This window comes from Phoxinus phoxinus, assembly GCF_949152265.1.
Source record: "Phoxinus phoxinus genome assembly, chromosome: 5".
NCBI classification, from domain to species: domain Eukaryota; kingdom Metazoa; phylum Chordata; class Actinopteri; order Cypriniformes; family Leuciscidae; genus Phoxinus; species Phoxinus phoxinus.
Genome location: NC_136880.1, coordinates 4,366,890 through 4,379,312, shown reverse-complemented (window position 1 = coordinate 4,379,312; position 12,423 = coordinate 4,366,890). Strand labels below are relative to the sequence as shown.

The 12,423-nt window shown below is 44.3% G+C and overlaps 1 protein-coding gene across 2 annotated transcripts in view; it reads left to right on the top strand.

Moving 5' to 3' along the window:
- The window catches only part of LOC306999427 (uncharacterized protein), a 101,514-nt gene that overhangs the window by 47,410 nt on the left and 41,681 nt on the right, over positions 1 to 12,423 (top strand). For both annotated transcript variants that reach the window (XM_079614087.1, XM_079614088.1), the window contains exon 12: positions 552 to 725. In XM_079614087.1, coding sequence (XP_079470213.1) covers positions 552 to 725 — 174 coding nt within the window. The remainder of the gene's footprint in view (positions 1 to 551; positions 726 to 12,423) is intronic.

The following is a 12,423-nucleotide window of genomic DNA, read 5'->3' as shown; positions in this document are numbered from 1 at the left end:
TTTTATTTTGGTTGATGATTTTAAGTAAAGAAAAAAGTTGAGGGAAAAAATATATTCATACAGTATATAAAGGATTGTTTACCAAGTATATTCACAACAGTTCAGGAGTAAACATACAGGTTATATAGAGAGATGAGAACACAGACATAACACACACACACATACTGTACATACACGCACACACACATTTATTCACATTTACTTGATTGTAGCATTTGTTCATGGGACCTAAATGTTCTGAAAATATTGTAATGAATATAATTTTGGACCGCATTGACATTTTTGTGTTATCTTTTTGCATTACACGCATTTCTAAATGTTCTTAAACTCAATTGATTGTCATGTTACCATACTGTTCATTTTGAACAAACATCAGTGTGTTTACTTGGAAAGATTACTGTATATGTACACTTTTGATATGTATTTCCATCATACGTTTGGTCTTAAATTTTATTTAGATGTGGTATTAAAAAGTCTTAAAAAGTCTTACATTTAACTAGTTTATTACTGTATACACCCTGTGTGAACTATTGTTATTTCTCTGTCTTCAGTCTGTGTAGATGCAGTATTACAGAGAAACAGAGTCTCATCCTGACTTCAGCTCTGAAATCAAACCCATCACACCTGAGAGAGCTGGACCTGAGCTGGAATAAACTAGGAAACACAGGAGTGAGGCACTTATGTGCCGTACTGCAGGATTCACACTGTAAACTGGAGAGATTGAGGTCAGTCACATTCACATACAAGAATCAAAATGCTTAAAATCACTTCAACATTTAGGGCCCTATCTTGCACCCAGCGCAATTGACTTTGAACACCGACGCATATATCATTCCTATTTTGCACCCGCGCACAGCGGACTTTTCCCTCCACAGACGCATGTCGGTAAATTAGGGAATGAACTTGTGCTCGCGGGGGCGGTTCAGCGCAAAGAGGAGGCGTGTTCCGGCGCAAAACTCCCCTGGTGCTATTTTCCAGTTTTAGAAAGCAATTGCGCCACTGACCAGGAAAAAAACAGTCTAAAGACAGTGGCGCGTTGCGCGTTAGTGATATGGTATTTTCAGGGCGCGTGCTTGGCCATAATGTAGCGTGTTAACGCGCATCCACTTTGATCCTCTAATAATTATAAACAGACGCAGCAGTTTTCATTTTTGCAAATCATACATTATTACAAGGAAAAATATTAAAGGGGTCATGACATGGTTTTTTTTATTTTATTATTATGTTCCCTTAGGTGCAAATATAGTATTACTATAGTTTTTTTTACAAAAAACTTTTAAAATGTAGTGATTTATGACCTTTTCCCACCCTGTTTCTCATCCTCTGATTCAAACAGTCTGTTTTGGGGGTGTTTCCCCTTTAAGAGTTCAGTGTTAACGCCCACTGCTATGATTGGCTAACGTCAGTGCCAATGCATCAATTATTAACATCCCCTGCCAGAACATTTGCGGATTCGGCGCAACTGTTTAATAGCGGGTGATGCATGCGAAGCGATGGCTCTTGCAATGATAAAACCTTATTATGTTTGAGCCGGAATCAGAGGAAAATGAACGATCACCACAACAACGAAGACTGGATCAGCCCGTGTCCACATGGAAAGTGTAACTATTTTGAATTAATAAAAAAAAATTAACCCGAGACACTTGAAAACGGATTATTGTTACATAATTTTCCTATAGCTTAATTTGCTAACAGTTTAACATTATTTAACTAATTCCAATGAAATGATAGGGTGTACCACGGACAAAAATGCATGCACAGGCCATCTTTGAAGATGCAGCATTGATAAAGGCAACATTTTTAATTTTCTATCACATGTAGGCATACTAGAAAGGCGACATATTTTCAAGACTCTCTTATACAAATGTGTTTATATTAGCCATGGTAAAAAGTAAGTTTGCGTCGTCGTTGTTGAGCCCAGAATATTCGGCACGGACTTATCTTTGAGCAACAGTTTTCTAGCAAAGCCAGCATCATATTGGGATTTTTTCCTCAAAACAGTCATCCTTCAAATGTATAGAACACTGCCGTGACTGGGACGTCCGCAAAAAATAAAGTGCATCCATTTTTCCCTGACGACTGGATCTTTCAGCGTATTTAAAAAGTAGTTTAAAGTTTTAAATACATTACTTACAGTTTGCGTCGTCGATGTTGAGCCAAGAATAGTCGGCACGGACTTATCTTTGAGCAACAGTTTTCTGGCAAAGCTCAAAACAGTCATCCTTCAAATGTACAGAACAAACGCTTAGCTAAACTAACACTGCCGTGACTGAGACGTCCGCAAAAAATAAAGTGCATCCATTTTTCCCTGACGTCTGGATCTTTCGCAGCGTATTCAAAGATGTAGTTTGTCCACAGCCAGGAACAGCACATCTGCGGCATCGTAATTTCCCTCTACACAGACCCACTCGCTGTCCGTCGACTGAACACTTGTGAGGCGCGCGGCGCGCGGGCGCGACGATGATACGAAATGAGCGTAGCTGCCTTGCGCTGAAAGCGTAGTTGTCTCGTGCTGGAGGCGGTCATATGCAAACGCTGGTACGTCACTTCGTACCGTGACGTCACTTCTTACCATGGATCCAGAACGAGCTGTATTTAGAGCTTGATTAAATAAATGATTCGTTTATAATGGGGAGGACGTCTTAAGCTATGAAACTTGCAGGACGTTTTAATGGTACAAAGACCACTTATATACCAAAAGATCAAGGCAAATTTGGTTTCTCATGTCATGACCCCTTTAACACACGAGGGAAATCATTGTTGTGTCCGTGAAGATGTGAAAAAGATCTATCTATATTTAAAAAAAAATCTAGATTAGGCTACACATTTACCCAAATTATATGCCTGTTTAACCGAAGCTAATTTGGGTGGGTTTCTCCCATCATCCCCAATGTCAGTTCTCTGTGTTTTATGGCCCTGACGAGAACGTCGGTCTCTTTGGCTGTGAACCGCTCCTGGCGTGCGCCTGGCAAATCCGCCGTTATAATAGCGATCCGCCATGGAACAAGCGCGCCGGCTCTTAAAGGGAATGTGAGAGGACGCTCTGATTGGTTTATTTCACGTTACGCCCAAACCACACCTATGAATAATGAAGCTACTTCAGACCAACACATTTTAGATTTGCGCCAGGCGCAAGAGTCGTTTATCCCGCCGGGAAAATAGCAACAGCGCCGGGATACGCCCACAAAGTTACTTGCGCTTTGCCACTTGCGTTTCAGATCGTTAAAATAGGGCCCTTATTGTTAAAAAGGCTCTCCAATCTGTATTATATTTATAAAAGAGACTCTAATGCCCCCTTGTGGCTAAATAAATATTACGTTAAGAGATAGAAGACGTGCATTAACGGAACAGTCTAGTTATTGGGGCGTGGTCTATAGCGCATACACAGAGAAAGTTTGATGGAGTTATGCTGCTTGTTTTGATCTATTTGACAGAAACCACTCCTGTTTAAATGTGGCTGCAAATTAAAAAGATATACGTCTCTGACCGGACATCTTGTGACTGCTCACTTTCCACCAGAACATAAGATAGTACTTCATTACAAGTGGTCCTTCGAGCCAGAGTAGGAGCTGTCACAAGTAAGATGTATCAGAGTGATCCTGACACCAGACCTGAATCTCCTGAGCCCACTGTCAGACCCCGGCGATCAGTGCGTCTACCTAGTTATCTATCAGACTTTGAGGTCACCAGATACCACCCAAGGCATCAGTCACGGGACAGAGCAGACACTTCTTCTCCTGAACTGAGTGAAGATTCTGAGCCACCAGGAGCAGCCTCACTCAACATAGCTGCCACCTACCATGAACACAGACCAAGTCCTCAGCCTTGGCAGCCAGTAGAATGGAGCTCTATCAGGGAAGATGAACAGCATCATGCAATCTCCTCTCCATATTCTGAGTTGTCATCAGTGGCCTTAGCAGAGTTTCAGCAGCTTAAAAAAGAGAATGAGGAACTGCGGCATTTTGCAAATGCACAGGTGAGAGAGTTAGAAAAAAGGAATGAGGCTCTTGAAGCACAGATGAAACAGCTAGTGGCAAGCAACCAGCCCAGTTATCATTTAACAGGTATGTCCTCACCAATCCCACAGGCTCGTCTTCATCCCCCACAAAAAGCCTAAGAAGCTAACCCTGTACCCTTTCAGACATGACTTCCTTTCCGACTTAGATCAGAGGCTTAAAAGACTTGAGATGACTTCACAGCAGACCTATTCCATTCCTATCTCACATTGACAGTCTTCCCCCCAGAGACCCTCACACTACAGCAGAACCGATGACATCAGAGGTGTCAATCGTCACACAGAGCAACGTATCCCTCCCAGCCAAGAGAAAACTTATCGTGGACCAGCTCCCACCATCCCAAACTTTGTAAAGCCAGACCCAAGAGAGTTTTCTCGGTTACGAATCGCGTTGGAGAATATTCTACCAGCTGATGCCACCGAGAGATTCAAGTTTCAGATACTTGTCGACCACCTAAAATTGGAAGAAGCTCTGCTTATAGCAGATTCCTACAGCAACTACTTGTATCCCTTCTCAGATACTATGGAAGCACTTAATCAGCAGTAAGGACAACCCCACCAGCTGGCCCTTCAGAGAATAGCAGAACTTATGGATGCCCCAAACATCATCAGTGGAGATGTGAAAGCTTTCAGGAGGTTTGGATTAAGAGTTCGCTCATTAGTCAGTATGCTTCAGCAGCTGGGCGAGAAGGGTTATGTTGAATTGGAGTGCGGATCCCATGTGTCAAGGTTATTGTGTAAGCTTCCACATGATCTGCAGACAAGTTTCAGAAGGTTTATCTATCCCCACCGAGTATCTATCCCTACATTACTGGATTTCTCAGCCTGGCTAGAGTTCGAGCTGCAGGTCCAAGAAGATAATTCCAGGTTCTCTCTTTCCACGATTAAGCCAGTAGCCATGAGCAGAAAGGGACAAAGTAAGGATTTGAAACGTCCAACCAACCCAACAAGTATATTCCTTGGTACAGAGAGTCTCAAGAGCCATGCCAGTGAAGGATACTGAGTATAAGTCCCGTAGGGCTGTAGCGATACACTAATCTCACGATACGATACACGATATTCAGCCAACGATACGATTCTATATAATTCGATACGATTCTATATAATTTGATACGCTTATATCATTTTCTGATAGTAATTAAAGGGGACAGAGTGATTTTGGTGACATCTTGTGAGTGTTTCATTTACTTGGATTGAATTAATTGAAATGAAAACTCAAAAAACATCAGACAGCTTGCAAAATAAATGCTGGACAAAATTAATCAAAGATGTGTTGAAAAAATTAGTTCCATTTATTGAAACAGTGCAAACTGTTGCTTACAAGCCTTTGAAAAGTAAATAAAGTGCAACATTGCGATTTGCAATTAACAATGGAGAGTTAAAGTGCAAGTGTTCTGAACAGTTTCTTTGACAGCTTTTTAGCTTGACACTGAACATGAGGTAGCCAGTCTAGCCGCCAGGTAAGTAAACATAGTAGTACAATGGCTTCTCCAAAACATCAAATAATTCACTAATAAGTCACTAAGAACATTTAATTTAAAACTTAGCTGAGTATTTTAACCCTCTAAGCGCCAAAGTCGCAAAATTGCGACAAGACGTCATACTTAATAAAACAGGCTGTAGATCCTAATATGGTGTAATATCTCATTTGTATTCCCTACCACTAGATGGCAGACATGTAATACTTTGATTCAAGACCAAAATGACGTCATGTTCCTATTCAAAGTATTGGAGAAAACAGCAGAGCAAGTGAGTGCTCGTGTCATTGATGCGGAAGCACTGAAGCAGTTCAGTTCAGAGCGTCTGAGTAAATTGTGAGATTTGTGAGAGAAAATCATCAAATGGCTAATAAAAACTTGTATCGTGAGGATGTGTTGCAAATGTTATTCGCCGATTCTGACTTTGAAGGGGAATATTTGCCTTTTGAAAATGACGATCGCGCTTCTCCCGGTACATCTTTGCCGCGCAGTGGTGCAGCTCGCGCTTCTCCCGGTAGTACATCTTTGCCGCGCAGTGGTGCAGCTCGCGGTTCTCCCGGTACATCTTTGCCGCGCAATGGTGAAGCTCGCGCTTCTCCCGATACATCTTTGCCGCGCAATGGTGAAGCTCGCGCTTCTCCCGGTACATATTTGCCGCGCAATGGTGCAGCTCGCGCTTCTCCTGGTACATCTTTGCCGCGCAATGGTGCAGCTCGCGCTTCTCCTGGTACAACTTTGCCGCGCAATGGTGCGAGTGTTCACGAAGCACAAACAGATCAATTTGACCATTTGCCCAACGGGGATGGGAGTGGCAGGGGTGGACGTGGTATTAGTGTACATAGGAGAGCTGTTTCTAGAGGTAAAGGCAGCAGGGGTAGAAGAAATAGGGCTGGAAGTAGCGATAACTCTTTGGATCCAGTCAGAGCGGCTCGAGGTGGGAGTGGCCGAGGTAGACGTGGCCGTGCTGTGCGTGGGAGAGCTGGGAGATGTGGTAGAGGCAGCAGGGGTGATCTGGGTCTAAATAGGGATGGAAATAGCGATGACAATAGTGGCTGGGTTTTTTTGAGAAATGAAGAAGTGTATCAGGACTGGATCAAACACTTTGATGAGCCTGTTGGTTATCTAGGAGAGAAAGATTTCACCAGTGCTGCACCCTTAGACTTTCTGTCCCTTTTTCTGACTGATGACTTCTGGAACCTCATTACAAATGAAACCAACAGATATGCTCATCAGTTTCTAAACTCCCAACAGCTGAAACCCAATTCCAGATTTCATAATTGGTATGATGTCACTGTCTTAGAGATGAAGGCCTTCCTAGCACTGCATTTGTGTATGGGGCTGGTAGAGAAGGCAGAAATTGAGGATTACTGGGCAGAATTTTGGCCAACCTACACACCTGGGTTTAGCAAAGTAATGTCTAGGAACAGATTTGAAATCATTCTGTCTTTCCTCCATTTCACAAACAATAGTGAGTATGTAGGGAGGGGTCAGCCAGGTCATGACAGGCTGTTCAAGGTACGTCCAGTAATTGACCTGATAATCCCCCTTTTCTCAGCCGTTTATGGTCCACTCAAGGAGCTTTCTCTGGATGAAATGACCATAGCATTCAAGGGAAAGTCCACCTTGAAACAATACAACTCTAAAAAACCTGACAAGTATGGCTACAAGGCGTATGTTTTGAGTGAGGCCAGCTCAGGCTATGTTTTGCCGTGGTCCATGTACACTGGCAAAAATGCTGATGCTGATTCTGATTTAGGTGCCACCCATCTAATTGTTCGTCAGCTGATGGCCCAATACACAGGGAAAGGGCATGAGGTGTACATGGATAGTTACTACATATCACCAGCCATAGCAAATGAGCTGGCACATAATGACACTGGTATGTGTGGGACAGTGAACTGCAATAGGCGTGGTATGCCGAGGTGTCTGAGACAAACTGAGTTGCCTTTGAGCAAAGGAGATGACCCCGTGTTCATGAGACATGGCAAACTGTTAGCTTGTGCATGGCATGACACAAAGCGTCTCACTATGCTCTCGTCTCTTCATGGGAACTCATGTGTTCGGAAACGCATCAGGTCAAAGCAAAGCGACACAGGTTTCCGTGAGATAAACAGACCTGTGTGCGTTGACAGGTACAACAGCTTCATGGGAGGAGTAGACACCTCTGATCAGAGGATGAAAACCTACCTCTTTCCACACCGTTCAAGAAAATGGTATAATCGCATCTTCAATGCAATTCTGAGCATCAGTGTAGTAAACTCCCATATCATTTACTCCAAGTGTGCACCTGGTCCGCACAAGCCACTGAAGGCCTTCGTCCAGAACATTATTACGGCTTTGCTTGAGGGCTATTCCAAGAGGGAAAGCAAAAAACCAGGAAGGCCTTCAGTGGAGGGGGGGGAAATGCCACAGAGGCTCACTGAGCGCCACTGGCTCGCGTTGCAGATGATCGGCCAGATTGTGCCGTTTGTTCTGATCGCGCACATTCTAAGGGCAGCCGGCAGGCAAAGTACAGATGCAGTCAGTGTGGGGTAGGTCTTTGCGCTGTGCCATGCAATGAGAGGTACCATACTCTCAAAAACTATAAACTGTGTCACCTAGATACCTGATTGGGCAGATAGCCGGTCAACTGATCAAAAAGTCACATGCATTTTACTATAGCATAGTAATAAAGTAATAATTTACTATAGTTACTTATAGTTTTACTGTTGTCAAGAATTGCGTGGAAGCAAAGACGGTAGTCGGATCTAAATGCAAGTAGACTTTAATCACTCAAAACAGGATAAACTTATAACAAGGAACCGGAAAACTCACATGGAACGTACATACAATCACTGACAAGGAACAAGAGAGAACACAGGGTTTAAATACACAGAGGGGAACAGGGAACGAGACACAGCTGGGGCAAATGACATAAACGAGAGGGACCATACAACTAACAAGGCACACACCTGAAACAAAGGAACTAATAATTAAGCAGGCTAGGGATAAATGAATACAATAAGCACACACAGAATCAAGGAAACTGAATGAAATAAAACAGACCAAACACAAAGAAACATGAATGAAATAAAACAAAGTCCAAACACACAGAAACAGAACCTGATCATCACATTATTCCCCCCTTCCGAAAGGCGTGACCTCACGCCGTTCAAGATCAAGGCGATGACCTGGGAGGGGGGGGAGGGCGTCCTGGAGTCCCAGACAGGGTAGCTAGGGACCATGGATTCCAGGACGGCCTCGGAGCCGGTGGCCACGGCGGAGCAGGTCGTGAGGGTGGCCACGGCGAAGCAGGTCGTGAGGGTGGCCACGGCGGAGCAGGTCGTGAGGGTGGCCCAGGGTGTATGAAGCACAGAACTGGACGGGACCAGCAGCATAGGAAATTCGGGCGGTACAGGAAGCTCAGGGGTGTTAAGCCGTGCAAGGATCCATGTAGGTGCCGCCTCCATGGCCCTCTCAGGGTACCTCCTGCCCCCCCCCCAAAAAAATACTTGGGGAAATTTACGGGAGGAACCTCTGACCTGTAAGCGGGCTCGAGAGAAGCCTCCCGGAGCTTGAAGACCGCAGGTAAGGCGAGGCACCGAGGCGGGACCGGCAGGGCGAGGCGCCGAGGCGGGGCCGGCAGGGCGAGACGCCGAGGCGGGGCCGGCAGGGAGAGGAGTCTGGGAACGCCCTCCGGAGCCTGGCGAGCCCAACGAGTCCTCCTTCTCCTTCTGCGACGGCGCTTCACTGGGCTTGATTCGTTCAATGATTCGCCGAGGTTGACGTGAGGTTCAGTTGCGTCGAGCGCGGTCTCGGCTGGGCAGACGTGGAGCGCGGTCTCGGCTGGGCAGACGTGGAGCGCGGTCTCGGCTGGGCAGACGTGGAGCGCGGGCTCGGCTGGGCAGACGTGGAGCGCGGGCTCGGCTGGGCAGACGTGGAGCGCGGGCTCGGCTGGGCAGACGTGGAGCGCGGGCTCGGCTGGGCAGACGTGGAGCGCGGGCTCGGCTGGGCAGACGTGGAGCGCGGGCTCGGCTGGGCAGACGTGGAGCGCGGGCTCGGCTGGGCAGACGTGGAGCGCGGGCTCGGCTGGGCAGACGTGGAGCGCGGGTTTGGTGGGCGTCTCTCGCGACGTAGGGTCGGCCGAGTACGGGAGAAGCACAGGTTGAATGAAGCCCACGTGAAGCACTTTTACCTCCTCCGCTAAGCCCACAGCAAACGATGGACCACTCATAGAAAGAGCCCACTCGATATACTGACTCAGAGTCCCAGAAGGATCAGGCATGGGCATCGCTGAGTAGAGGGGCTCAGACAGTCCTCCACGGAAAAAAAACGACAAACACAAATCATTCAGGGGATGATTATGAGCCAGTTTCAGAAAGTCTGTCACGTAGTCCTCGATGGGTCGATTCCCCTGACGGAGACGCATGATCTCTACTGGATCCATCACGGGGTCCTGGGAACTACCTGCTAGATCCTGGTGTGGTCAGTGATTATGTCAAGAATTGCGTGGAAGCAAAGACGGTAGTCGGATCTAAATGCAAGTAGACTTTAATCACTCAGAACAGGATAAACTTATAACAAGGAACCGGAAAACTCACATGGAACGTACATACAATCACTGACAAGGAACAAGAGAGAACACAGGTATGGAGTCAAAATAGGGCCATATATATCTGCAAAATAAAACAATATTTCGCAAAAAAAAAAAATGTTTTGCAAAAAAAAATGTTTTGCAAAAAAAAAAAATGTTTTGCAAATAAAAATAGAGTATTGAGAAAAAAAAATGCTTTTTTGCAAGTAAAATAAAATAATTGCAAAAGAAAAGTTAACCACTGAGAGAAAAAATAAAGTTTAGCAAAGTAAAACTTCAGCAGCATTGACTGCAACACATATTTCCCTTTGCGCCGCTCCTTTAAATCCGCGTTTCTGTCATCCGTGCCTCTGCGGTGCACGCTTTCCTTTGCGCTTCCTTTTTCTTTGCGCCTCGCTTTGTGTCCCTGATTTGACGTGGGGGGTGGGGTCAAGAGGTTGGGGTGTGTACAAGGGACGAAGGCGCGTCCCTCTCGCTTACGTCATCAGCGCGAGCCCCAGACCGAGTGGATCGATCGAAATGGCGGAGCAGTAGTGATGGGATTTATGGCTCTTTGAGGGGATCCGTTCCTTTCAAAGAGCCGTTCAAAAGAACGGCTCTTTTGACTCTTTTTAAATATTTAGTCAGTTTTAAGAAGCCAGCTTGGGAGCATCTTAGTTTATCCTCACTGGGAGGAACGATGAGGTGAGATTTGTAGTCAAATAATTAAAACTCAGATATCACACACCAATAGTTGAATTATTCTGAAATATTGATTATTACCTCATTTGTCATGTGTGGATATTCCATTGCACAACATCCCTCTGCTTAGGAAGTGACATCACTATTTTGGATTTACCTTTAGTACAAAGTGTGTGTATGTGTAAAGCTATGTTGACTTATGTTATTCATACAATACCTAACGTTACTCACAAATAAACATCAAAAACAAAGCCGGCTGCAATGAATTTCTGTACAAAACAGCTTTTACTACAAACACTTCCACACAAGAAAATTTTGATAAAAAACAAAAAATATTTAAAGTTTTAAATATATACTGTAGATGAAATTAGAATAAATAAAATGGAAATGTCTACATACAATCCACTATTACTACTGTAAACTTTGCAAATAGGACATCACCCGATGATCGATGATGTGACTTATATGGTTATTTTTGTATGATCAACTCTGGAAATATTCCTTCATTCAAAAAACGTAATTTGATTTAAGGATGGAGATTGCACAGGAAAGTAAAGTGAGTGAGTGAAAGCAATTGGGACATTGCTTAATTTGTATTATCTTATTGGTGTCGTGCTACAGACATAATTTAAATATTAAGCAGGGAACAGAAATCCGATCGGTTATGCAGAGACAGAGGCTACTTAATATGAACAAATGTAAACGCACGGTGTCCTGATTGGCTAATGATCCGATCTGCTTGATCAGATCATGGTGATCGCATGTTAATGCCAAGTATAAACACAGCCTTTGTGTGCATCTGTGTGAAACACGCATAGGAAAAAAAGAACGACAGAAAGAACGGCTCCCCTCCAGCCGCGACTCGGCTCCCATCGTTCATGTTTATGAGCCGTTCAAAAGAATCGGTTCGTTCGCGAACGTCACAACTCTACGGAGCAGAGACATGCGGGTGATGGATCACAGGTATGTATTATTGATAGCTTTCTTATTATTATTATTAGACTCCTATATTATTAATAACAGATACTTCAGACCGGCTAGAGGGTGGTATTTAGCAGTATCTGTTATTAATAATATAGGAGTCTAATAATAATAAGAAGAAAGCTATCAATAATACATACCTGTGATCCATCACCCACATGTCTCTGCTCCGCCATTTCGATCGATCCACTCGGTCTGGGGCTCGCGCTGATGACGTAAGCGAGAGGGACGCGCCTCTGACGCGCCTTCGTCCCTTGTACACACCCCAACCTCTTGACCCCACCCCCCACGTCAAATCAGGGACACAAAGCGAGGCGCAAAGAAAAAGGAAGCGCAAAGGAAAGCGTGCACCGCAGAGGCACGGATGACAAAAAAGCGGATTTAAAGGAGCGGCGCAAAGGGAAATATGTGTTGCAGTCAATGCTGCTGAAGTTTTACTTTGCTAAACTTTATTTTGTCTCTCAGTGGTTAACTTTTCTTTTGCAATTATTTTATTTTACTTGCAAAAAATCATTTTTTTTTCTCAATACTCTATTTTTATTTGCAAAAATTTTATTTTTTTTGCAAAACATATTTTTTTTTTGCAAAACATTTTTTTTTTTTTGCAAAACATTTTTTTTTTTTTGCGAAACATTGTTTTATTTTGCAGATATATATGGCCCTATTTTGACTCCATACACAGGGTTTAAATACAC